General features: G+C 47.5%; 2 protein-coding genes across 2 annotated transcripts in view; both read right to left on the bottom strand.

Moving 5' to 3' along the window:
- Positions 1 to 900: 900 nt before the first annotated feature.
- LOC117657868 (class I histocompatibility antigen, F10 alpha chain-like) lies at positions 901 to 26,225 on the bottom strand. Its single transcript, XM_087884568.1, has 7 exons — positions 26,162 to 26,225; positions 20,504 to 20,779; positions 17,196 to 17,471; positions 11,758 to 12,039; positions 4,376 to 4,468; positions 2,777 to 2,810; positions 901 to 2,083 (listed from the first exon to the last, which is right to left on the bottom strand). Exons 1-6 carry the CDS (start codon positions 26,223 to 26,225, stop codon positions 2,791 to 2,793), a joined length of 1,011 nt encoding a protein of 336 aa, XP_087740694.1. The 3' UTR covers positions 901 to 2,083; positions 2,777 to 2,790.
- The window catches only part of LOC148115957 (class I histocompatibility antigen, F10 alpha chain-like), a 175,546-nt gene continuing 149,906 nt past the window's right edge, over positions 901 to 26,540 (bottom strand). Inside the window, exon 8 of the mRNA XM_087884564.1 lies at positions 901 to 2,080. The gene's annotated coding sequence lies outside the window, so the exon portion shown is untranslated. The remainder of the gene's footprint in view (positions 2,081 to 26,540) is intronic.

Here is a 26,540-nt window from a genome sequence, read left to right as displayed (position 1 = left end):
TTCGGAGTTTTCGAGCCGCACCTCGTTCGCGGGGCGGCTCTACAGGCGGCGGGGCTGGCGGTCTTTAAAAAGTCACCGCCGTCGCCGAAGCTCGCAAACCGGAAGTCCCAAAGATGGCCAGCTCTTGAAGGCATCTGGGAAGCCCAAAAGGAATTGGGGTGAAAGTCCCAACGCTTTTCACTCCTCTTTGCCAGAGAGAACCGCTGTGACATGGGGACTTCTTTCCCATCAGCAAAGGGTCTCCCCACTCTTGGGCCATATTGGGCACCTGAAGAGCCCAGAGAGGATCTCTCAGAAGAGGAGAAGCTGCCCTTCTGCAAGGGGACAGGATGGCTCTGGCCGGTCACTGAACTCCTGTCTCCCGAAGGGCCACTGGATGAGACTCAGAGATCAGCCACTTGGCCAACAGTCTGAGGCAAAGGTGGATCTGAGGGAAAAACAGCCTCTGTTGCTGCCACCACCAAGCCAAGACCAAATGGCCATTTTACAGAAGATCAGCTGGCGATGCTAAACCTCTGGACACAGGAACAAAATGGCTGCCTCTTCCCCAAAGGAGCACACAGGAGCCTCCACAGTTCTTGCTCCTTCCAGGTTTTGCCTTGGTTCCTCCCAGTGGTGAAATCCAAACTTTGTTACTACTGGTTCTGTGGGCGTGGCTTGGTGGGCGTGGCAGGGGAAGGATACTGCAAAATCTCCATTCCCACCTCACTCTGGGGCCAGCTGGGGTGGTATTTGCTGGTTCTCCGAACTGCTCAAAATTTCCGCTACCGGTTCTCCAGAACCTGTCAGAACCTGCTGGATTTCACCCCGGTTCCTCCCGTTCCTCCCACGGGTCTCTGATCAACAAGGGGGGTAAAATCCCTGTTTTCTTCAACCTCCCACAACAGGCAGCAACTCAAGTGGGAAGAAAACAAAAGCATTTATTTTCAGCCAACAGTTACGGCAAATTTACAATATATGTACAATAATTAAGGAGGTAGCAGCCTGGTTGTGCAATCAATCTCATGTTCCCTTTTTCTATAGCATGAAAATCCATAAATGATGATCTGGAAAAATTTAGTGTTTGAAAGCTATACTTGGTACAGTATATTAATTATGTATCAAACTTTGGAGGATCAAATATACGGTCAACTTTAATCTTTAAAAACATTGAAATACATTAACTACTTTAACGGCATAAATCTCAGAAGGCACACTTCTTTTTTAAAAGAAATAATTTTGGGGAAGATTCTACTATACGTTATACCAGGGGTGTCAAACGCGATCGTGTTGGGGGTCGGATCGTGACAGATCGCAAAGTTTCTTGCCTTTGCGGAGCTGGGGTGGGCATGGCCTGCGTGGGACGCATCCGGCCCGTGGGACGCCAGTTTGACAGGCCGTAAGAGATGGGGGAAAATATCTTCCCTTTCAACCCAAGCAAGTATGATGAAGATTAACAACTTTTCACTCTCCCTTAAAGTAAAAGCAGCAACTCTTCATCCTATTCCTCACCTCATTAGCTACAAACCTTTCTCTAAAACCTGTTGATCAGCAGGAGCCCATTAAAGGTCATCAGAAATAACAACGTAGCTGATACAAGCTCTATTACAGAGCTATTACGAGCCACACAAGCCACTTTGGTCTAGTGGTTAAAGCACCAAGCTAGAAAGGGACTGTGAGTTCAAGTCCTGCGTCAGCCATGGAAGCCAGTTGGGTGACCTTGGGCCAGTCCCTCCCTCTCAGCTCGGCTCACCTCACAGGGTTGTCGTTGTGGGGAAAAGAGGAGGAGGAGGAAGGTGTGTTCGACATGTTCAATACCTTCGTCGGCATACAAATAAATAAAAAATATCTAGTAAACTCAAGTTGAATTATTTTGCTCCCACAAATATAAAAATATAATATTCTCTCTCCTCCTCTGTCCCTTAATCAAAATAAAAATGGTTACTGATTCAGAGATAAAAGCCATCACGAAAGACCCAGAATATATCCTGGTTCCTGCATGTTGGGAGGCCCTGAAGGCTCCTCCTGAGAGTCCAGCCTAATTCAGAGGAAGGCTGATCCCATCTTCTCTCCTCTCGCCTCATGCAGGGACTGTCCACTCCTTCTGCCAAGAGGAGGGAAAAAGCAGGCAGGGTCAGTCTGGGAGGGAGCCAAGAGGAAGGATCACACAGTCCAGGCTGAGGGATCAGCCAAGATCAGCCCTTTGAAGAAGCAGGAGGAGCCGCCTCAAGAGAGGGATCAGCTGGGTGGGATTTCCAGAGTTGCAAGAGGGGAAGGGGAGGGCTGGGACTGCCCCACAAGTTATATAACACGTATCAATATCCCCCCTCAAATACAAGTGGAAATGGATTCATGGCTTCCAGAGAGTCCAGGTCTTCCCTTCAGCATCTGGAGGGAGGGATTCCCAGATGGGATCAAGGAGGGAAGAGAATCCCCCTCTCCATCCATGACTGGAGGACCCTCAGGAAGTCCCTCCTCTCTCCCTCTTTCCCTCCTTGCAGTGGGAACCCTCTGATCTCCTCTTTGCAGGTCTCTCAGCCTCCTGAGTCCTGAGCCAAGACAGTCAGATCGTGAGAGGGGTCTGGCCACAGTCTGGCCTTGCTGGATAAGAGTTTGGGGGCAGGCAGACCCTTCCCCATAGTCCCAATCCCCCCCCCAATTCCTCCCCTTGCAGTGGTTGAGATGAACAGGAGAGAGAAGAGGAATTTCCCAATCTATGTTCCTCATCCACTGGTCATTTGAGGTCAAGGCCCCCCCTCCCTCTCCCCCCATGCAGCCTCCAGAGGGGGAAACTCACCTGCGAGGGGGCAGCTAAATGACCTGGTTGCTTCCTGCATTGGAGAGAAAGACGCCGAGTGAGTCTCTGCCTTGTCTGGATCCTCTGAGGAGGACAAATCTCTCCCTTCACCATTCAACCTCTGCAGCTTCATGAACTTCTCAGAGGAAGTCAGACTTTATATTTATTTATTTATTATTAAACATCTGTGTCACCCATCTCGCCCAGGTAACTCTAGGAAGCTTACAGTAAAATTCAATAAAATGCCATGTAGAATATTTAAAACAATAAATAAAAACCAGATTCCCCCATCAGATCATGTTGCCTTTGTCTGACAAGAAGATCATATCCGGAGTTTATTGACCACTGCCTTGAGGCGGGTCCAGGATGGTCTGGGAGAGTCCCATGTCTGCCATGGAAGCCACGAACCCCTGGGCTGCTTCCGAGGCCAAATCCAGGGATGGCAGACTGAAGTCTCCCAGGACCAGAATCCTGGGCAAGTCCATGCCAACCCTGAGATGGCTCCCAAGCTGCTCAGGCAGGGAGGTGGCCATGCAGCAGGGAGGCTGGTATGTAGCAACAAGCCCAACTGGTCCAGTGAGCCCAGAGTCAGAAATGGGGAGTCACAACCAGAATCGTGGGTGGGAGCATCCTGAGTGCCAGAAGAGATTCTCAGATGACCCCTGTAAACCCACCAATCCTGGCTGGGATCTCGGTTGGGGCCAAACCCTAAACCCAGCTGGGCACATCTCTGAGAAAGGGAACCTCTTCCCTTTCCACCGTCAGTCAGGTCTCAGCTATGCCACCAGAAGAGTCTCTAACCACTAGGGATCAATGGTGGTTTCCCCATTGCCCCTCAAAGAATTGAGGGCAATTTCCTCCAATGTAAGTGTAACCCATCCCTGGCCTAGCTGTAATGAAAAGGGGGCCCATCTTCCCCGGCCTCTTCGAAGGAAGAGGAAGATAGCACACACAAACATACATACACACACCCCTCTCAACTAATGGTGCCTCTGGTCCCTGCTCTAAATTGGAGATTACATGTAAAGAGGACAAGTCACTCATTTGGTGCTACTCTGTAGACATCTTGACGTCTCTCTGCAAGGATAAAAATCAGTGAAAGCTCAAAAGAAGCCACCAGAGATCATCCAAACTCCCCCTCCTTAGGAGAAAGAACCCCAGGAGATACTTCACAATCACTTTGTCCCATGAACAAAGACAGAAAGATCTTCAAAATACAAATCTATCTCCTGATTTGCCCCAAGAGAGACCTGCTCCCTCTGAGATGGATGGAGGGGAACTGGGGGAAGCAGCAGCAGCAACTGGGAGGGGAGGAAGGTTTCCATGGAAATCCTTCTCTGCTGCTCTTTGACCAAAGCCTTTGAAAAGGACGGAACTGCGATGCCCCTTCCCAGCTCAGAAGAAGACAGGACTGCCTGAATCTCAGACTCAGCTGAATTGAGACTGGAGTCCCAGCAAGAGGCTGAGATCTCAGATGCTCCCCAAGAGGGCTGGGAAAACAGGACTTCTGAAGCTGATAAGTTTCCCAAAGGGAGAGACTTGGGGGGAATCTCCCCATTTTCCTTCCATCACCCCCCCCCCCTTAGAAAAGATACTTACTGAAGAATACCAGGAGGATCCCAGCAATCACACCCACCGGGACAAGAGCAGCCGCAACATAGCCGATAATGAGCCGCAGGTTGGATTTTGAATCTGTTGGTTCCGAAGATAGATAGATAGATAGATAGATAGATAGATAGATAGATAGATAGATAGATAGATAGATAGATAATTTTATTTCTATACCGCCCCTCTCCCGAAGGACTCGGGGCGGTGTACAGCCAGGTAAAAACACAATATAAATATCACAATTTAAATTTAAAAATTATTAAAAGTATTACATTTAAGACCAATTAACTAAAAAACCCAAGAATTTAAGAACTCCAAATTTAAAACTCAATTTATGAAGCTAGCCCTGCCTGTCGGAAGAGCAGGGTCTTAAGAGCACAGCGGAAATCTTGCGTATGTTTGGGGGCAGTTCATTCCAAAGGGCAGGGGCTCCCACAGAGAAAGAGCAGATTATTGACGGAGAACCCCAAACAATCCTCCCAATCAGGGAAGAGACCTAAAGAAGTGAACGCTGGAAATACCCAAAATTAAAAACTCCATGGGCTCATTTTTGTGTCCTTCTCAAGGTAAGATGAGGGCGTCTTGCTAACCGTTGTTAGAGGACGTGTCCTCATGACGCTGCCTCCTTCTCACACCAGCCCAGCATGAAGGCAACTGAATTCATCTTTGGCTTTTTGACTCGAAAACAACCGTTTGCCACCTTGTGACTCATAGCAGCTTGCAAAACAAAAAGTTCACCAACACAATAATATAAACAAAATTTGTTAAAACAAAAACATTTTTGTTGTTTTTATAAGCTGCTCCAATAAGCCATGACTCTGAGTGGAAATGGGCAGCTCTGTACGCTTTTTTCTTCAGTTTGAGTGTTTGCATTTTATTATTTCAGGTAAAATAGTTCATATCACCTAGCCTTTTTTTTAAATATACACTTTCATTTTCCTTGGCCAGTCCAGGAATAGCAAAAAATTATAATTTGTGCTTCCAGAACTTCAGCATGAAAAATGGAATATGGTGATATCCGACTTCTGGATGGTCCCACAAATGGCAGAAATAGAATAACGGAGTCACAGAGTTGGAAGGGACCTTGGAGGTCTTCCAGTCCAACCCCCTGCTCATTCCAGAGGCCCTATACCCTTCCAGACAAGTGGCTTTCCAGTCTCTTCTGAAATGTTTCTGGTGATGGAGCAGCCACAACTTCTGAAGGGAAGCCATTCCACTGATGAATTGTTCTCCCTGTCAGGAAATTTCTCCTCAGTTCTAGGTTGCTTCTCTCCTTGTTTAGTTTCCACCCATTGCTTCTTGTCCTGCCCTCAGGTGCTTTGGAGAATAGCTTGACTCCCTCTTCTTTGTGGCAGCCCCTGAGATATTGGAAGGTATCATGTCTCCCCTCGTCCTTCTTTTCATTAAACTAGAAATGCCCAATTCCTGCAACTGCTCTTCATATATTTTAGCCTCCAGGCTCCTGATCATCTTTCTTGTTCTTCTCTGCACTCTTTCCAGAGTCTCCACATTTTTCTATATTGTGGCAACCTAAACTGGATGAAGAATTCCAAGTATGGTCTTAGCAAAGCATCATAAATTGGTATTGCTTGGGGGAGGGGGGGCAGGTTTGAGGAGGGAACTTCAAATTTAAATTTCTCTTGCACAAAATTCAGGATTCCCATTGAATAGCAATCATGCCACTTGTGAATTGATGCTTGCTATAAACAACCAGAAAAATAAAACAAATATTTTATTTTCCCTGGGATATCAGCATAACAATTACATTTGAATATTTCTTGTATCGTGGTGACAATCATCAATAAAAAAATTAGAATTTGAATTCTGCAAATTTGGACGTCCAGTGTAAAAAACATTAGGGACGCTTATGAGAGAGGGATCTTTTCCTTGGGTTTTATGCTGAGCCTCGGGAATTCATGTATCGTATCATAAAATAATGTGCAACTTCTTTCTTAGAGCAGCAACAGAGTGACCTTTTGACCTTTAAAGCAGGAAATCCTGTTAGTCTCTAATGAGAAAAAACTCAGACTTTGGTACTTTCTTTTCTGACTCCTGAAGCATCAGTCCAGCTACTCTCTGCATTTCCTGAACTCAGCTGCAGTTCATCCGGTTTAATCAGAATTTGCCTTCAGAAAAGGGGCTGCCAGACTCCTCCAGACTCTTCTACTTTAGGAATTGTAAACAAAAGGAAATCTCTTTCTGGTGCTCAGCATAACTGCTGCTTTTCTGCTGGGAGCAAGAAACAGGGAAGGCCTCAGAGAGGATCTAAGGGCATTTCATCAGGATCGGCCAAGTATTGTGATGGGATTCTGTAGTTTCCATCACCTGAAGCCAGTTCTATGGTCTGATCCCTGCAGCTTCACCAACCTCAAACACTGGGAAAACCAATGGCTTAAACCTCAGGTATTATTATTATTATTATTATTTATTGGTTAATCTTTAGTGAGATTCACAGCCTTTGAGGCTGGTTAATAGCTCAGCAGCTCGAGTCCTAACCAAGGACCTAGGAACTGTTAAGGTATCGTCGGAGGATGTAAGCTGTTCCGAGTAAGGTGGTTTTTTGTAGAGTCAAAATGTTCAAGTCCGGCAAATTTAGAATTTCTAAATAGCGGGGTAGCCCTTTGGGTATTGCTCCGAGGGCTCCAATTACAATCGGGACAACACACGATTTCTTTTTCCACAGTCGCTCAACTTCAATTTGTAAGTCCCGGTACTTTGTGATTTTTTCTTGCTGCTTATCTTCAATTCGTGCATCACCAGGTATTGCAATGTCAATGAACCATACTTTTTTCTTTTCAACTATTGTTATGTCAGGTGTGTTGTGGACCAAGTGCCTGTCAGTCTGAATCCTAAAGTCCCACAAGATCTTGAGTTTCTCATTCTCTAAAACTTTCTCAACCTGATGTTCCCAGTGGTTTTTGCTGTACTCAAATCCAAACTTCTGGCACAATTTCCAGTGAATGGTTTTAGCAACACGGTCATGGCGTTGTAGGTAGTCAGTTTGTGAAATTTTGCTGCACCCACTGATCAGGTGGTCAACTGTCTCTTCTTTTTCATTGCAGAGGCGGCATTTGCTGTTGGTGGTAACATGTTGAATTTTTGCCTTCATACAGTTTGTGGCTAGGGCTTGTTCTTGAGCTGCCAAAATAAAGCTTTCTGTTTCTTTTTTCAGTACTCCTGATCTTAACCAGTTCCAAGTTAGTTTCTGGTCAGCTTTGCCTTCAATACTTTTCAGGTATTGGCCATGCAGAGCTTTGTGTTTCCAATTTTCAGCTCGCTGCTCAGTTACTTCTTTCTTATATTCTGCTTTTGTTTTAGTTGTCTTTAAAAGGCCTCCTTTATTTACTTCCTTAATCATTGGTTCTTCACTTTTCTGGATGTAATCATTCAAGCTGCATTTTTCTTCTTCCACAGTCTGCTTTACTTGTAGGAGTCCTCGACCACCCTCTGCTCTTGGTAAATATAATCGGTCAATATCACTTTTAGGGTGCAAGGCATGATTCATTGTCATAAACTTCCTTGTTTTTCTGTCCAAATTGTCTAACTCCATCTGGGTCCAGTCAATTATTCCTGCAGAGTATCTAATCACAGGTATAGCCCAGGTATTTATGGCTTTTATGATGTTTCCTCCACTCAATTTGGACATTAATATCTTACGAATTCGTCGAATGTACTTGGCTGAAGTTAATTCCTTGGCTTTATTATGCATTAAGTCAGAGGCTTCTAAAATTCCCAAGTACTTGTAGCCTTCTTCTGATTTTACTGCCTTTATCATTTCTTCATTCTCTAGTTCCATTCCATCCTCTTCTATGATCTTGCCTGCTTTGGTTGCTATTGTTGCACATTTGTCAATTCCAAACTGCAAACCAATGTCTTGGCTGAATTCTTTTGTGTTTTCAATTAATAAATTCAGTTCAGCTTTTGTTTTACCAAACAGCTTCAAATCATCCATGTACATCAAGTGCGAGATTTTCAGTCCTTTCTTTGCAAGTTCGTATCCACAGTTCATCTTCTTCAAAATGATTGTCAGTGGTATTAATAATAATAATTATTATTATTATTATTATTATTATTATTATTATTATTATTATTATTATTATTTATTAAATTTATATCCCGCCCTTCTCCCCAAAGGGACTCAGGCGGTGAACAGCCGAGAATTAAAATAACATACAATATAAAAGTTAAAATAATTAAAAATAAAGTAAATTAAACGGCCTCCCCAATTTAAAACCCCTAGCAATACAATTAAAAAACTAACCCATAAAACCTATTCAGGCCAGGCCGGCTTGCTGAAATAAAAACGTCTTCAGGGCCTTACGGAAAGTGCAGAGATCCGGAATCAGCCGTATTCCGGGAGGTAGCTCGTTCCAGAGAGCAGGTGCTCCCACAGAGAAGGGTCTCCCCCTGGGGGCCGCCAGCCGACATTGCTTGACCGACAGCACCCTGAGGAGGCCCTCTCTGTGAGAGCGTATTGGCCGGTGGGAGGTTATCGGTAGCAGAAGGCGGTCTCGTAAATACCCTGGCCCTAAGTCATGGAGCGCTTTAAAGGTGAGAACCAACACCTTGAAGTACACCCGGAAGACCACCGGGTGGCGCGAGCCAGTGCAGCTCACGCAGGAGAGGTGTTATATGGGAGCGCCATGTCGCTCCCATCACCCGTGCGGCCGCATTCTGGACCAGTTGGAGCCTCCGGGTGCTCCTCAAGGGGAGCCCCATGTAGAGACCGTTAGCGTAGTCAAGGCGAGAAGTAACGAGAGCCTGGGTGACTGTGCATAAGGAATCCCGACTCAGAAAGGGGCGCAACTGGCATATCAGGTGAACCTGACAAAAAGCCCCCCTGGCCACGGCCATCATATGCTCTTCTAAAGACAGCTGTGTGTCCAGGAGGACGCCCAAGTTGCGAGCCCTCTCTGTGGGGGTCAATGACTCGCCCCCAATAGCCAGCGATGGTGCCAGCTGGCTATATCGGGATGCCGGCATCCACAGCCACTCGGTCTTGGAAGGGTTGAGTTGAAGCCTGTTCCTCCCCATCCAGACCCGCACGGCCTCCAGACACTGGGACATCACTTCAAGGGCATCGTTGGGGTGGTTTGGGGTGGAGATGTACAGCTGAGTGTCATCAGCGTACAGATGGCATCGCACCCCAAATCCACGGATGATCTCACCCAGCGGCTTCACATAAATGTTGAACAGGAGGACCGACCCTTGTGGCACCCCACAAACAAGGAGCCTCGAGGTCGACCTCTGCCCCCCTGCCAACACAGACTGTGACCGGTCGGAGAGATAGGAGGAGAACCACCGCAACACGGTGCCTCCCACCCCCAATCCCTCCAGCCGGTGCAGCATGATACCATAGTCGATGGTATCAAAAGCCGCTGAGAGATCTAATATGACCAGAACAGAGGAGCAACCCCTGTCCCGAGCCCTCCAGAGATCATCAACCAATGCGACCAATGCCGTTTCCGTGCTGTACCCAGGCCTGAAGCCGGACTGGCACGGGTCTAGATAGACGGTTTCATCCAGGTACTGCTGAGCTGTTGCGCAACCACACTCTCAACAACCTTCACAATAAAGCGAAGGTTGGAAACAGGACAGTAGTTAGCCATAACAGCCGGATCCAGAGAAGGCTTCTTAAGGAGGGGCCTCACCACCGCTCTTTCAAAGCAGGCGGCAGGAAACCCTCCCCCAAAGAAGCATTTATAATTCTCTGGAGCCAGCCTCGCGTAACCTCCCGGGTAGCCAGTACCAGCCAGTACCAGAGACACGGGTCCAGTAAACATGTGGTTGCATTTAACCTCCCCAGAATCCTGTCCACGTCCTCAGGAGTCACAGGATCGAACTTGTCCCAGATAACATTCTCAAGACCCGCCTCAGCCACCCCGCCAGAATCTACCCAGTCAGAGTCCAAGCCTTCCCGAATCTGAGTGATTTTATTGTGCAGATACTGTGCAAAATCCTCAGCCTGCCCTTGCAAGGGGTCCTCCCGCGCTCCCTGATGTAGGAGGGAGCGGGTCACTCTAAACAAGGCGGCTGGGCAATTTTCTGCCGATGCAATAAGAGCGGAAAAGTAATCACATTTTGCCGTTTTTATTGCCACTAAATAGGTCTTAATATGAGACCTAATTAGTGTTCGATCAGATTCGGAGCGACTGGCCCTCCAACCACTCTCTAGGCGTCTTTTCTGGTGTTTCATCCCCCTCAGCTCCTCGGTTAACCAAGGAGCTGGGCAGGTGCGACGCCGGGTCAGAGGCTGCAAAGGCACGACACGATCCAAAGCCCCGGCGGCCGTCCTATCCCAGGCGGCCACCAGATCTTCAGTCGAGTCGTGAGCCAAAGCCTCAGGAAATGGCCCAAGCTCCCTCTGGAATCTCTCCGGATCCATCAGGTGCCTGGGGCGGAACCACCTAATCGGTTCCACCTCCCTGCGGTGGGGTGCAGCGGTCAGAAAGTCCAGCCTCAGGAGAGAATGGTCACACCATGACAAGGGCTCAATAGCTATATCCCCTATAACCTGGCCATTCAACCACTGACCAGAGACAAAAACTAAGTGCAGAGTGTGTCCTCCCGTGTGAGTAGAGCCATGAATTAGTTGTGTCAGGTCCAAGGCCGTCATGGAAGCCATGAACTCCCGGGCCACCTCAGATGCCTCACCGGCCGACGGCAGGTTGAAATTCCCCATGACTACCAGTCTGGGGGTATCAACCGCCACTCCGGCAATAACGTTGAGAAGCTCGGGCAGGGCCGCTGTCACGTGGCAGGGAGCCAGGTATGTGATCAGCAGGCCCATCTGCATCCCATGGCCCCACTTCATCAGGAGAGACTCACATCCAGCTATCTGTGGTACAGTGGTCTCCCTCGGATCAAGACTTTCCTTAATGACAACCGCCACCCCCCCACCCTTGCCCTGGGCTGATGAAGTGCTCGGAAACCTGGTGGGCACATTTCTACGAGGGGGACCCCCCCCTCTTGGCCCAGCCAGGTCTCTGTAATACCCGCCAGGTCCGCTCCCCCCTCCTGAATTAACTCACAGATGAGGGGGGCCTTATTAACCATCGACCTGGCGTTGCACAGCATCAGCCTAAGGCCTGGGCTCTGAAGCTCTGGACAACCCGGGAAACAAGAGGAGCCTTGGGGACCGAGGCATGCCACCGCTTGAAGACAGCGGGTGCGTGCCCCCCTAACACGATATGGTCCCCTGCTCCCGCCGTATCTGCCCCTCCCAACCATGGTCCTGATAGAATCGCCCTCTTCCAGGTGTGAACATACATTCCAGGTATGTTCACATCTGGACACAATTGGGGTCAGATTTCTCTCCCACAACCCTCCAGCCTGCCAAAGAGCCCAGCCTTCTCCTCCCTGCAGCCTCTCACCCTTCAGTTCCAAGTCCAGAGGCTCCTGCAGGCTGTCATGTTCCACATGGCATCGATAGCGGTCTCTCTCTCTGGGATCGATCTGGACACTGATCCAGTAGTGGTAGGTCCCATCAGCATTGGGGGCCACAGGCTCATGGAGGGTGTCCTGTAGCCAGACCTCCCCATCCCTCGTCCAGGAGGCATCGATCTCCCTGGGGTAGAAGCCATGGACTTGGCAGATGTGCGTCTCCATCCCATCCTCCACCTCTGTCCTGCTGCTCACCGTCACCTTTGGGGTCTCTGCAGAAACGGCACCCCCAGAATTAACTCTGAGCCCCTCCAGAGCCTGGAAGGTGGATGAGAAACTTGCACATTTACAAGTTTTATTGATTCCCCCCCCCCCCACACACACACATTTCCCCACATCTTTTTTGAACAGAGTATTGGCCGTTTCTTGTTTTATACAATTAATTAAATTCAAATATATTTTACTCAATTACAATTCTTGCCAAAATCTTCTCCCCCCGCCTTTTTTTTATCATATCTCACTATTTCTATGCTTACTTACATACACGATACCTTCATTTGCCCTTACATTCTAATTTTACTATTTATTCATGTTTATTCCCTTTTATTCTTTAACAATTCATTCTTTATCTTAATATATTTGTATTTGTTCAGGGTTGTCTTTCTTCCATTTCCTCTTTTTTATTGTACAGCAATCTTTCTCCTCCAACCTACCATCTCCCTCTTTTCTTTCTTTCCTTTCTCTCCTCCTCCTCTTTTCTTATCTACTTCCCCTCCCCTTCTCCTTCTCCTCCTCTCTTCCCCACTCTCCTACTCTAATTTCCCTTCCCTTCCTTCTGTGGATGAGAAACTTAGAGGGGCAGGAAATCTCCCATCACTTAGTTTTAATCCAAAGATTTAAATTCCACACTTGCAGCGTCTCCAAGAGTTTCAGGAAATGCTCCAAATCTGGAAAACGCTCAACCAGAAGAACTCCTGGTTTTGATGTCAGGTTTCGATGCTATCTCAAAATAAATGAGTTTCCAAACTGCCGATCTTTGAAGAAATTTTCTCTTTATTGAGCATAGCGATCTGATCCTGGCTCTTTCGTGGTCAGTACTGACCTTTACCCCCCAATCCCTCCCTTTCCGATCCCCAATTCTCTGCTTCTCATTGGCTATCTTCCAAGCCACTTTCCTCATCCCTTCTTCGTCAGATCACAGGAATGTCTCCCCCTCCCATCTCCGAGGAGACAGAATCTTCAAAGGGATTTAGTAGGCAAAAGTTCAAGCTTCTCCTCTCTTTATATATGTCAGTGCTGGGCCGCTGACATTTGAGTCCTTCCCAGGCAGAGGTGGGTTTCAGCAGGTTCTGAGCAGTTTTGGAGAACTGGTAGCAGAATTTTTTTTTAATACAAAAGTTTTTTATTTTTATAATCAAACATACAAACAATACATAATCAATCATTGAATATATCATCTAATACATCTTTTATATCTTCTTCTTCTTACTTCTCTATTAATACATTTGCCTTTCTTTTTATTCTATTAAAAATCATAAAATAATTTTATTCCCAGCACCCCTCAACTCCCCCTCCTCTCACCACCACCACCACCACCACCCCGACTTCCCAGGGCAAAAACAGGATATATCATTTAGCAATCCTAAAATAACATATACTAACTTAATTAAACAATTAAACATTGTAGAACTTTCTTTAAAACATATCTTTAGAGTAGCATTTTTAACCATTAAGTTAAGTAACATCAAACATAAACATTTAATTATATATGCCTTTTAAGAGTTCTATAATCTCAAGTTAAACATTTTAAAATATTTTAATACTTCTTCATGTTTCAGTAAGACATTCTTCATGATCTAAATTTCCAGACTTTTAAAAAAGAAAAAACTATCCATTAAATTTTAGGTTAACCACTTTAAAACTGCAATACATTTCAAAAAGCTATCCAATTTTATTTAAACCTTTTGTTTTAATAAAACATTGTTCAAAGATGACCCTAAAAGTATTACATAGATTCCAAAACTTTCAAAAAGCTACCCCTTAAATTTTTGATTGACCCTTTTAATACCTCAGTAAGTCTTAAAGAGCTATCCATTTTTAGTTAAACATTTTAATTAAGCATCAATAGTCTTCCAAACATTCCTTCAAAAAGTTAACCTCGCATTCTTCCTTTCTTTCTGTATTTTTTCCAGTCCTTCTTCTTCATTAACACTTTCTTCTTCGGTGTTGCTTGTCCCCCTGCTTTTATTTTCAAAAATTTTTGAAATTGGATTTGTAGTTGATGTGTCTTAGAAATTCGTTCTCCTTTCAAAATTATTTCTTTCACTTTGGAGCCCCCATCTCTGCTCTTCCTGCTTGTATAATCAGTCACTTCATTCTTTAAGTATTGACTCTGTCTGTAAAGCCAAAAATTGTCAAAATATTTTCCAATCTGCAGTGATTAATCTCCTTGATACTTTCCAGTTAATTGTGTGGAAGCCTCCACCAAAACCTCTGTTTGCAGTGTGCTAAACTCCATCTTAATCCTGTCAGCCTCTCCTTTGTCTTCCAAAATCACATTAGCCTGCTTGATTTCTTCCTCTTTTCCAGCCAGCAAATCATTGTAATACTCCAATTTACAATCTTGAATAATCCTTTTAGCTGAATCCAGTATATCAGAAGTAAAATCATTTAAAAGTTCTTGTAAAACCTTTACAGTCAGAACTTGTGAATTTGCTAACTCATATCCTCCTTCCTTAATGGCAGCCATATTTCAGTTTTAACTTTATATTTATTCAGCTATCAAATAGGTAAGTCCAATTCTTTTCCACACACTTTAACATTGTACATTAATTGAGGTCCATACCATAGTCTTTTCCATTCCACTTCCACTTTAAATCTTTTTCTTTTTCTTCTCTATATAATCCAATACCTTTAACAATGTTGCAGGCATTAACAAGCACTTTCACTGATAAGTTTCATTTTCTTCAACGCCATTTTCCCCCCTTTTTGAATGGAGTTAAAGCTTTTATACTTGCATGTTCTGCTCTCCTGATTCTGCTCTGCCAGCATCCAGAATTAAAGTGTCTTTAAGTCTCAAGAAATAAATCTTTAAATCTTTAATCTTTTGCTGCTGGTGTGGTTGTGATGCCCCGTTCTGCCTGAGACAGATACGTCCCGGATCCGGAGCACTGAAGGGCTTCCAGGGAGCTCTCACCCTGCAACCCCCAGGCTTAAAAAAAAAGAAAGTCTGGGGATCTAGGGGAGCTCTACCCAAACCCTTCTGCTCTTCTCTCCCCACTTTTCCCCAGGGGGAGAGTTTTGAGCCACTAGACAGCTGTTTTTCGCTGTACTAGCGGCTAACGAAATCTCGCGGCTGGAGCTCCAAAAGGAGCTGCCATCGGCGTTCGTGGCACCACAGGAAGTCCGGTAGCAGAAATTTTGAGTAGTTCGGAGAACCGGTAGTAAAAATTCTGACTGGCCCTGCCCCCACCTGTTCTCTGCCTCCCAAGTCCCAGCTGATTGGGAGGAAATGGGGATTTTGCAGTAACCTTCCCCTGGAGTGGGGTGGGAATGGAGATTTTACAGTATCCTTCCCCTGGAATGGGATGGGAATGGAGATTTACAGTATCCTTCCCCTGCCACGCCCACCAAGCCACACCCACAGAACTGGTAGTAAAAAATTTTGAAACCCACCACTGTTCCCAGGGACTCAACCTGAAAAACCTCCAGAAGCAAATTGAAGGTCCAAGAAAGTTCCTCTCTGATTGCTTTGAACTCTGACTGATCTTGGGTTGCTCCCTTCAGGGGAGGGATAGCGCAGATGCTCTTTTAAGTTCCCTTAAAGACGACAACAACATAGAAGTTTCTCCCTACTTTTTCCATCCTCTTCTGCTCCCCTGAACCTGAGGCTCCTCCAAGCCTCTTTCCAAGGGACACAACCACAATTTTAAGAGGAAGAGAGATCAAAGGGAATCTCACACAGATCAATTTGAAAAAGAGATTTTGTCTCTGAAGCAGGGGGGAGGAGAGAGAGAGATTGATGCCAATGGAAGAGAGAGAAGGTCCTCCCCAGGCTGGGATGGGCTGTTGGCAATCATCAGTGGGGGGGGGGGGAGTGGATTTCCCCATTGATCCTAATTTCATCCAACTGATCCTGGAGGGATTAAGGACCCCAGCAGGGAATCGGTAGACCTAGGGGAGAGGAATGGTCTATATCAGTGATGGTTAACCTTTTTGGTGCCCCCGTGACATACCCCCAAAATGCAATGTGAGTGCTCCCCGCGCATGCGCCCTGGGCCCCGTTTTGGCTTCCAGGTTGGTGCAGGAGGCTTTTCAGGCCCAAAACGGGGTGTGGGGGGGGAGGCAGCTAGGACTCGATGAGGGAGATCACACCCTAGCTTTCTCCTGCCTTCCTGCCTTCTCTAATCTTTGCAGTTTCTCCCCCATCAAATCCTAGCTGCCTCCTGCCTTCCACGATCTCCAAAGTTTCTCCCCCATCAAATCCTAGCTGCCTCCTGCCTTCCACGATCTCCAGTTTCTCCCCCATCGAATCCTAGCTGCCTCCTGCCTTCCGTGCCTCCTCCAATCTTTACAGTTTCTCCCCCCATCGCGTCCTAGCTTTCTCCTGCCTTCCTGCCACGGAGAGGCACCTGCAGAGGGTGGAACCTGCAGAAATCGGGGAAGGCTCGCCCCCGTGCACATACATGGCAGAGACCAACTGGCAGGTGGGAGGTGCACGCATGTGTTTTGGAGCTCGGCTGGGGCGACGGCTGGCATGCCCACAGAAAGGGCTCTGCGTGCCACCTGTGACACGCGTGCCATAGGTTCGCCATCATGGGTCTATATGGTAAACTAATAAAAAATTCTAGGAAACGATCAAACGAAAGTTTGACAGAAACTTTGCTCCCCCCACCGTCCTGGAAAGAAAAGAAAAGAACCCCTCATCCATGGCCCTCTTTGCCCAAGTGGGGGCACTGATAATGTCTTATTAATGGTAGAAGTGGAGCCCTCTAGCGGTGGGGGTGGGAGATGCACCATCAGGTACAAGGCAGGGAGGGAACCCCCTATGGGGATGTGGGGAGAAGCAGAGTTAATGGGGGGAAATTAAAGGTGCCCATCACACTTGACTACAGTTTGGCTAGTGGAGGTTTCACTGAATAGCCCCAAATGGTTGCCTTATTGTGGGCAGTGAACAGGACACCACTAAGTGATTGTCCTGCCTGATCCACCCAGACAGCTGCCAGGCAGAGGCTGCATTTCCTGGTCCATTGAATGGCTGCCTGGCAATGAGAACCAAGCAGGGCTTCCCGTGTCTTGGAGAGAGGCTGAAAGGGGGAGGATTCCTACCAGGGCAAACAAGCTCCAGACCAGGGACCCAAAGGGGCTGAATGTGTACAAGAGATCCGGCCATAAAGGAGGAAAGTCCAGTCTGCATTCAGATGCTCACCTGTCCTCAGCAGCGTCTCATTCCCGTAGGACAAGTACTTCTCCAGCCACTCAATGCAAATTTCCTCCAGGTAGGTCTTCTGTCCCTGATTCCATCCTGGAATAGCATCCCATTTCCTCTGGGTGATCTGGGCCTGGGGATCGGGAGCCACCCAGGTGGGGGTCTCCTTGTCAAAGGTGAGGAAGGTCCTCCCATCGTAGCCATGCTGGTCAAACCCTCCTTTGCTTCCGTCTCTCCGGAGCTCACAGCCATACATCCACTGTATTGTGTGAAGTCCTGAAATAGGGACAAGATGATGGTTTGGGGAGTCCTCAAGATAAACAGAGATCCCCCTCCCTGCAGGGACTTTTGACACTGGAGGGAGGCACTGATTCCCCCATTTCCTCCCTAACAATGAAGGAAAAGAAAGCCCCCATCACTAACCGCCCTTCTCCCCTCCCTCAACCCGCCTCCCTACATTTTCCCTCCCAGGATGGAGCCCCTGAACCTCCCCAGGAAAAAGCGAAGCTGGAAAAGCCAGCAGAGGATCCCAAGGGAGACCGAGAGAAGGAGTCACAGAAGAAACGGAGGGATGGAGATCCTTCCTTCTTTCCTTCTGCCATTCCTCTGGGGGCGAAAGGAAGGGATCCCAAAGAGGGAACAGTTGCCTGAATCTGCAGCTTCAAAGAGGGACTGAGAATCTCATAGTCTCAAAGAGGATCTGGTTGATCTACACAAAAGCTTGCAGGGATCCCTGTGCCAATAAATCTTGGTCTACATTCACAAATAGCACCAAGTCACAAGGGCTGGGCTAGCCAGAAACAAACCATGGCTTAATGCAATGCGGGAATGAAGGCTTGAAGGGCCTCAAAGGAATATTTTCCTTAGCAACAGCAGCAAGTGGCTTAGTCTCATCTGGAGACCCAAAGGATTATTGACCTTTGAAATGAAGTTTGAAGTTCACAGTCTCTACAAGGCCCTGGAGAAGATATTTCAACTTCAAGTGAACAGATTCTTGGATTTAAACGAAAACTGAATGTTTGAAAAAACCAAAAGGAAATCTTGAAATGTTTCTACTCCTGTCTGGGCTTGAGAGGGAGGAAGGATGCCAGGAACTCTCAAATCTAATGGAAAACCTCCTGTAAGGACAGTTGAACTAAACTGACCTGTCCTTTCCCTCCCTTTCCACATCCAGGAATTACGGGGTGAGGGATCCTTTCTCTGCATCTTCTGCTCAGCCTGAGAACTTCCCTTTGGAGGAAGAGGAAGAGGAAGAGGAAGAGGAAGATCCTAGTGAGCTGCAGTCTGATCCTGCCCTCGAGAGAAGATTCTGTGATCTCCACATGGGAAAAATAGTTCTGGATTTCTGTCCAAGAAGTATCTCCTGCCATTCACAGGAAGACATTAAATATTTGGCTGCAGTTTTCAATTTCTGAGAACAAGCTCTGTCTTATTTCAGAAGCATCAAAAGCTAAGACCGAAATGGTGTTATTTCACTTGAAGATGAAATGTGTTCTTATCTCAAGTTTGGCACAGAACTGAATATCTGTGCAGCAAAAAGAAAGCTCAGGGATCTCATTGAAAAGGCAAGTTTCATTTTTTTATTATTAGTATAAGAACACTATTAATGCATCTCAAAGGTCTATGCATGAAACAATTTCAGCCTATCTCTGAGCCTGGATGTTCAGGGGTTTCCTGAGGCCTGAAAAATAGTTCAAGGGTTCCTGCAGGGTCAAAAGGTTAAGAAAAGCTGCTTTAGAGGGGCTAAAATATATTTATATTTAGAAGTGCCATGAAGAATATCAGAAGCCAATTTTTAATATCTTCTTTCTTTACTAATTTTCTTCCACTGCTTTTCTTTTCTTGTACTTTTTTATTTTTCTTTGATTGATTTCCTTTTTCTCCTTTAGTTTTTATTACTTTCTATTTATTTTTACCTTCATGTAAAAAATTAAAAAGACCAACAGGATGTCAGCGATCATTAAAATGGTATTCAAACCAGAGAATCTAATGTCACAAAGCCTTTGCATAAATCAAGGTAGAGCAACCACATCTGGAATATTGTCTGCACTTTCTGGTCACCAGATCTCCAAAAGAAGGGAAGGGATCTGGGGAAGGTCCAGAGGAGGCAACTCAGGCGATGGGAGGGTGGAAGCAGCCTCCCTCTGAGGAAAGTTTGGGACATTTGGGGCTGTTGAGCCTGGAAAGGAGACTCCCCTCCACTCTGGCCAGTCTCCTTCCTCCACCAGGGGGAGCCCTCTGAGTAAAGCTCTGCTCCCCTGGGAGGCCAGCAGGGGGCCTGGAGGGATCTGGGGAGATCCTCAGGGATCAGGGGCAGAACTGGCAGAGCTCTGGGATCTGCCTGGAGGGGGGAGGAGCAAGGAAAGGGTGGAAGAAGGGGGTTTATTGTACCTCAACCAAAAGCAGCCTATCATTGCAAACAGTTGCAGTCCCTCCCTAAATAAGGTTCCTTGCAGGTGAATCTTGTCCCCCAAAGATGGCAGAAGGGGGGGGGCTGCAGAAGAAAGAGTCTCCCCCCCTCCAGGGCAGCCCCACCAAGAGGGCCGTGCAGGAGTTCAGCCTGAGGGACCAAGGATGGGAAGCCATGAAGGCTCCGAGAGACTCTGGAAGGGCCCCAAATGGAGGTTTCTTTCTTTTCCGTCTCTTCCCCATGAAGATTGGGAGGATCCTGGCCCTGAGATCCCCCCCCCCACAAAAGCCCCCAGCCCCCCATTTGGTCCTCCCGGCCTCTCCTTCCAACTGGAGGGTGAGAAGAAGCTCCTGGCATTTGGGCCCCACTCGCCCCTCCAAAAAGGGGGAGAGGGAAAGGGATCTAGTCTCCCCAGGTGGATCTGCACTCGATCCCTCATTTCTCTGAGGTGGAAACAGACAGAAGGACGAGGACCTGCTTCCCCCAGGATCTAATTAGGATCCACCTGCCTGGTTTTTTTGGGGGGGGATCTGTGATTCCCTTCCTCCCCCACAGCAGGAGATCCACCAAGGCCAGATCGTCCATCTTTCATGGGGGGGAGGGGAGATTTCGGTCTCTTTTTACCTCAGTTTATATCAATATCCATATCAAGGTTCAGAAAGACAGAAGGATAAATTTAAACATCTTTTTATTAACTGCACTTGGCAGAAAATGTCAGCTATGGAGGGAAGGAGAAACTTATATTGATTTTTTAAAAAAGAATAAACGTATAAAAAAAGACTTTTTAAAAGGTGTGGAAGCAGCCTTTCCCTTTGAAGGGACCCATTTCTTTCCCCCCCCCTCTGGTTCCTGGGGAGGGGATTATGGGGCCGGAGGAGCCACCCGACCCATCACTCACCTTCGCTCTGATTGTAGCGACTCCTCAGAATCTCCAGGCTTCTTCTGAACATCTCCTCATTGCCACGTGCCTTCTGGGTCTCAGTGTCCCAGTACTGGGGAGCCTCCTTCCCCACCTTCTCCATCCAGGAGACTCGAGGCTGCCTCTTCCGGGTGTGGCTGTCATAGTGATCTAAGATTTGACCATCCACAAACCCCGTAGAGACATAGTGGGGCAGCCCCTGACTGGGGTCCGAGATGGAGCTGAGAAAATACTTCAGGGAGTGGGAGGAGGCGCCTGGAAGGGAGCCAGAGGGGAAGAGTTAGGGGGCTTCAGCCAAGGACCCTGATCCCATGGAGGCTCCCATCTGAGGCTTTGGGGAGGAAGAGGAGGAGGAGAGTTGGGGGCAGAGGAGGAAGGGGGGAAGGAAGGGGGAGATGGTGGAAGAAGAGGCAGGAGATGGAAATGAGGGAGCGACTGAGAGGGGAAAAAAGGAGCTTCTGGAGGGCCTGAAGGGTTGGAGAGAAGGGAAGGTGGGGGGGGTGAAAGAGAAGGGGAGGGGAGGGTCCCCCAAACTTTACCTGCCCCAATTGTGCCCTCCCCCCTTCCAGCAAGGCCTCCCTCAAACCCCCTTCTGGGTTGCTCAGCCTCTGCCCCAAGGAAGCTGCAATGGCTGCACAGGTAAAAGGGGGGATTCCACCCTCCCAGAAGCTCAAAAGCAGCAGGAAACCCCCCCTGGTCCCCCCTCCTTTCCATTCACAGAACAAAAAAAACCCCATCCTGACTTCACTGAAGGCCAACCTGGACTGTTAATAGGTGCAGATTTGAGGAGGGATTTTATAAAATGGGGGAGGGGGAATCCGGGTGAGAGCAGAGGCCATGGGATCCTTTGGGGGAAACCCAAATTGGGAAGGGCAAAGGGGGGAGGGAAGGGAGCAGCAATGAAGTGATTTAGCCCCCCAGATCTTCCTCCTCATCCCTGTTCCCCCCCACTTCCTGGCTGGAAAATCCCCCCTCCCCTCCCAGAGTTCAGCCATCTGAGCAAGAATCGGCTTTTGAACCCAGGACTCAGAGGGGCTCCTCCTCCTTCCACAGAAAATCTCAGTCTGATTAAACCAAGATTTCTTCCTTTCAGCAACCCAATTAGGGCTCTCAGACTCTCCTTCAAAGACCTTTGCAATGCACCAGATTCCCTCTGAATCTCCCCCTTCACTTTCCCCAGAAGCTGCTCTGACCCTTCTCCTCCTCTGGGGCTGATCCTGCACTTGGTCAGCACAAAGAAAGGCAGAAATGCCCCTCAGCCACCTTGGAGGGGATTGAGATCCTGGCTACCCAACTCTTCACATGATCAGTGTTACTCTTAACGTAAAGGCCTAAATTAAGAGTTTCTCAGACTCCGACACTTGGACTTCAACTCCCAGAATTCTCCTCACCCCCAGAAAACCATTGGCCCCTCCACCCTGGCCCCACCCCCTGCCCCCAAGGAGGATGTTGGGAGTTTCTGCTGCCATCGCCCATATTTGGGGTGGGGGGCTCAGCTGGGGTCCTCTCCCTAAATTCAGTCTCCGTCTGGAGGGTCCAGTCATCTTTAAAGCCCCTCTGGGGAATCCAACATAAAGATACAAAATTCTGTCAGTTTCTATCATGCAAACTCCGGAATGAGGAGCATCAAAGTTTTTTCAGCCCTTCTTTGGAGGACAGGCTCAATTCACAAGACAGAAAACTATGCTAAACTTTACTAACAATGACCAAAAAAAAATCACATTAAGTCACTGTTTAGTTTTTACCGTCAAAATACAAACACGGAAGAGACTCTAAGGCTGCCCAATGAACAGAAAAACAACAGCTTATTTGTGGATTAAAAGAATTAAAAGAAAATAAGATTAAACTGGAAAACCTCCAAGGCTCCTTGTTTGTGTTCATTCTGAAAGCTCTTCAGATCAGAAATTATTTCAGGGCACCAAAGATTTTGAAGATCGTTTTCAGGATCGTTCATGGGACTTATTTGGGCAGAACCTGGGTCTGCATACAAAAGGGCAGAACCTCCAAAGCCCAGAGAAATAAATACAGGCAGTCCTCGATTTATGACCATAAATGAGCCCACAATTTTTGTTGCTAAGTGAGACATTTGTTATGTGAGCTTTTTGCTCCATTTTACAACTTTTCTTGCCACAGTTGTTAAATGGATCATTGCAGTTGTTAAATTAATAACCTGGTAAAGTGAATTTGGCTTCTCCATTGACTTTGATTGTCGGAACGTTGCAAAAGGGGATCAGGTGATACTGGGACACTGCAACCGTCATAAATATGAACCAATTGCCAAGCATCCAAATCTCGGTCACATGACCATGAGGACGCTAAAATGGTCATAAGTGTGAAAAGTTTTCAATGACATTGAAACTTTGAAGGGTCATTAAATGAATTGTTGTAAATCAAGGACTACCTGTGGTCCTACTGCCCATTTCCTCCAGTATGGTCTCCCAGCCCTTCCCAGTCCAAATTTATTTATTTATTTATTTATTATTAAAATTTATATGCCTCCCTTCTCCCGAAGGACTCCGGGCAGCTCACATAAATAAAAAACAATAACAATAAAATCTAAAACCAATCCAAAATTAAAATCCCCAGATTTAAAACCTCGTAGAATGATCAGGGAGTTTGCTGGAACAGCCATGTCTTCAGGCCAGCGTGGAAAATGCGGAGATCAGGAGCCGTCCGGAGCTCGGTGGGTAACCCATTCCAAAGGGTCGGTGCGGCCACAGAGAACGCCCTCATCCTGGGAGCCGCCAGCCAACACTGTCTGGCCGACGGCACCCAGAGGCGGGCAGCTCTGTGTGAACGCACAGGGCAGTGGGAGGGAGGTAGGAGGAGGTCCTGCAAGTACCCCGGGCCCATGCCATGTAGGGCTTTATCGGTCAATACCAGCACCTTGAAGCTGATCCGGAAGGCCACCGGCAGCCTGTGCAGCTCACGCAGGAGAGATGTTGCACGAGAGTAACGCGAAGCTCCCGTAACAACCCGCGCGGCCACATTCTGGACTAGCTGGAGCCTCCAGGTGCACCACAAGGGCAGCCCCATGTAGAGGGCATTGCAGTAATCCAACCGAGAGACAATGAGAGCTTGAGTGACTGTACGGAGGGCATCCCTGTCTAGGAAAGGCTGCAACTGGCGCACTAGGCGAACCTGTGTAAAGGCCCCCCTTGTCGCGGCCGATAGATGGTCCACCAAGGACAGCCATGGATCAAGGAGGACACCAAGATTGCGAGCCTTTTCAGAGGGAGTAAGTAGCTCCCCTCCCATCAAAAGTGATGGGGTAGCTAGATCAGGCGATGCTGGTATCCACAGCCACTCAGTCTTGGAGGGGTTGAGTCTGAGCCTGTTTCTACCCATCCAGACCCGTACCGCCTCCAGGCACTTAGACACCACGGAAATGAAAGGCCTGGGCCTCCTTCTTCCTGCTCCTCCCACAATCCCAGGGGCTTCTCAGAGCTTTTGGGGAGAGGGAGGACCAGATCCACTTCCTGCTCTGGGGAGATCACATCTGATCCAAAGGGATCAGAGCTTTTCTCTAACAGAAGGAGGGGGGATCAGACTCTCCGTGATCCAAACCTGCTTCTTTCCCTTGTGGGGCTGAGCAATGAGGAAGTCTGAAGTCTGCCTGAGAGGAGAAATGTGTGAATGTAACACAGGTTGGGCGTCCTCACAGCCACGAATCCTCTTCATGTCAGAAATGACACGTGTGACTATAACACAGGTGTGCATAGGTTTGGCATCCTCACAATGGTGAATGTGCCTCCAGTCAGGAACAGCTGGTGAGTTTGGGCCTGTCTGTGTCCAAGCAAGCGATTCAATTCATGGTCACCCTCCAGAGGTTTTTCTCTTCTTCTGCCTCCAACCCGGCCTATTTAATCCCTAAGATCCTGACAGCTTTTTTTTTTTAATTGAAAAAGTTTTACAAATACATTTTCTCCCCAATTTCACCCCTTTAACCCTCCCAACCCCCCCCTAACCCTCCCTGACCCCCCTAACCCCCCTAACCCTCCCCTCCCCCCCAGACTTCCACAGAGTATAATCCAAATCAAAGACATATTTTATAAAACTTGAACCCCTCCACCCACTATATATTCTTCACATTTTCACAATCCAATTATTCTATCACTATATAATACATTCCATTAAAAGCTATCTGATATTTCCTAGTTTGATATTTATTCTGCACATAATCTATCCACTTTTTCCACTCCCATGCATAAATCTCTTGTGTCCGATCTTTTAGATATGCTGAAATCTTCGCCATCTCTGCAAAACCAGCCATCTTCAAAGTCCATTCTTCAATAGTGGGCATAGCATCATTTTTCCAATATTGACCTATCAGTAATCTCGCTGCTGTTTTCATATACAATATCAACTTTACTTCACCCAATGTAAAACCCTTAACTATACCCAATAAAAACAATTGTGGAGAGAACTGAATTTTTTTCTTCAGAACATTTTGCATAACCCACCAAATTTTTATCCAAAAAGCCTTCACTTTCTTACAAGTCCACCACATATGATAATCTGTGGCATCTAGGCAATCACATCTCCAGCATTTCGGTTGAACATTAGGGTACATACACGACAATTTCTTAGGATCTAAATGCCATCTATAAAACATTTTATAAAAATTTTCCCTCAAATTCTGCGACTGTGTAAACTTAACATTCTGAACCCATATTTTTTCCCATGTTTCCAACATCACTGGTTCTGCAAAATTTTGTGCCCACTTAATCATGCAGTCTTTAACCAATTCAGTTTCTGAATCCCTTTCTAACAAAACATTATAAACCCTGACAGTTTTTTTAATGCCTTCTGAAAAGCTGCTCCCTTCAAACGGTCGTTTCTCAAAGCAAACAAATGGGAACACCCCAAGGCCCCTTCCTGATTCCTAAGGAACAATTGTACATTTTAAATACTTTGGATTCTGCAAACTGACCCATGCTGAGCAATCCTGGAATGGAAGGAGGAGGATTTTGGGTGGTAAAATCCCTGCCTGGCCTAGAGAAAAGTTCCTGGGGAGTTTGGGGTTTAGGATGGAGGAGAAAGTGAACGGAAACATTGTTCAAGGAGCGTTTCTCTCCAAGCTTTTCTCCTGCTGCATTCACAGAGCAGCCTTAGCCTGACGGTTCAATGGCACCAGCCTTGGCATCAGCCAATACACCAAACAGCTTCTGGAAACAAGCCAGGTCCTCCCAGAAGCACCAGAAGCCACCAAGAGCCACCAAGCCCCCCAGAAGACAGGAGAGGCGACCCAGGCGGAGGGGTTGGGCGAAGGCAACCAGGAGATTCGTGAATTGTCCTGATCCCGAGCAAACGCCGCTTTCCCACAACCTCCACTTTGAAATTGGGAAAGAACTGCGCTAGAGGGGCACTCAGGTAGACTGGACTGAGAACTGGAGGGGCCACTCTTGTCCTGCTCCCAGGGGGGCTCTCCTGGGGGTAGGGAGAGGCAGCAGAGTCCCATCCACGCTTTGGGGTCCCTTCTGAGAGTGGCCAGAGGGGGAGCGGACTAGAAAGAGGACCGAATCAGGATTCTCTTTCTGGGAAGAAACTTTTTGGGAGAGAGAGAGAGATTCCCTGGATGGATTCCCAACAGTAGAAAAAGGGGCCGGAACCCCCGACGCCCCCAAAGGGACTCACCGAAGCAGCTCTCCCGAAGAACGACCACCAACAACACCAGAAGGGAGAGAGAGCGCAGAGCCATCCTGGCCTCGATCCTCAGCCTCCACTCAGGGCTTCTGAAGTCGCAGGCAGAGAAAGACGCTGCCTGGGCGATCAACAATGCAACGACCCCGAGCAAGCCAGCGATTGGGCAAGCTCAACCAGTAGAAAAAAGATATCCCCGTGTCGTCATTGTTGCTAGGCAGATGTCCAGGCGCAACCGGCCAGAGAGGAGGGGAAAGGAAAGCGAAAGTTCCAGCAGGAAATCCCCTTCCAGGCATTCCGCCTCTTGGGGGAGGGGCAGAGCTGCGGGAGTCGAAAAAGAGGGGGTCTCTCTAAGCCTGGGGGGAGGGGCACA

The sequence above is a fragment of the Pantherophis guttatus genome, chromosome 2 (assembly GCF_059756535.1).
Source record: "Pantherophis guttatus breed Tessera chromosome 2, ASM5975653v1, whole genome shotgun sequence".
In the NCBI taxonomy this organism is placed as follows: Eukaryota; Metazoa; Chordata; class Lepidosauria; order Squamata; family Colubridae; genus Pantherophis; species Pantherophis guttatus.
Note: the sequence above shows the minus strand (reverse complement) of the source record. Positions and strands in the feature narration are given on the sequence as shown.

Excerpts from the sequence above, each read along its gene's own strand:
- LOC117657868 (XM_087884568.1), bottom strand. The coding sequence starts at position 26,225 with ATGGCTCTGCGCTCTCTCTCCCTTCTGGTGTTGTTGGTGGTCGTTCTT. Across the intron at positions 20,780-26,161 it reads TCTTCGGGAGAGCTGCTTCG|GCGCCTCCTCCCACTCCCTG; the intron begins GTGAGTCCCTTT and ends GCTCCCTTCCAG. Across the intron at positions 2,811-4,375 it reads GATCCTCCTGGTATTCTTCA|GAAGCAACCAGGTCATTTAG; the intron begins GTAAGTATCTTT and ends TCTCCAATGCAG.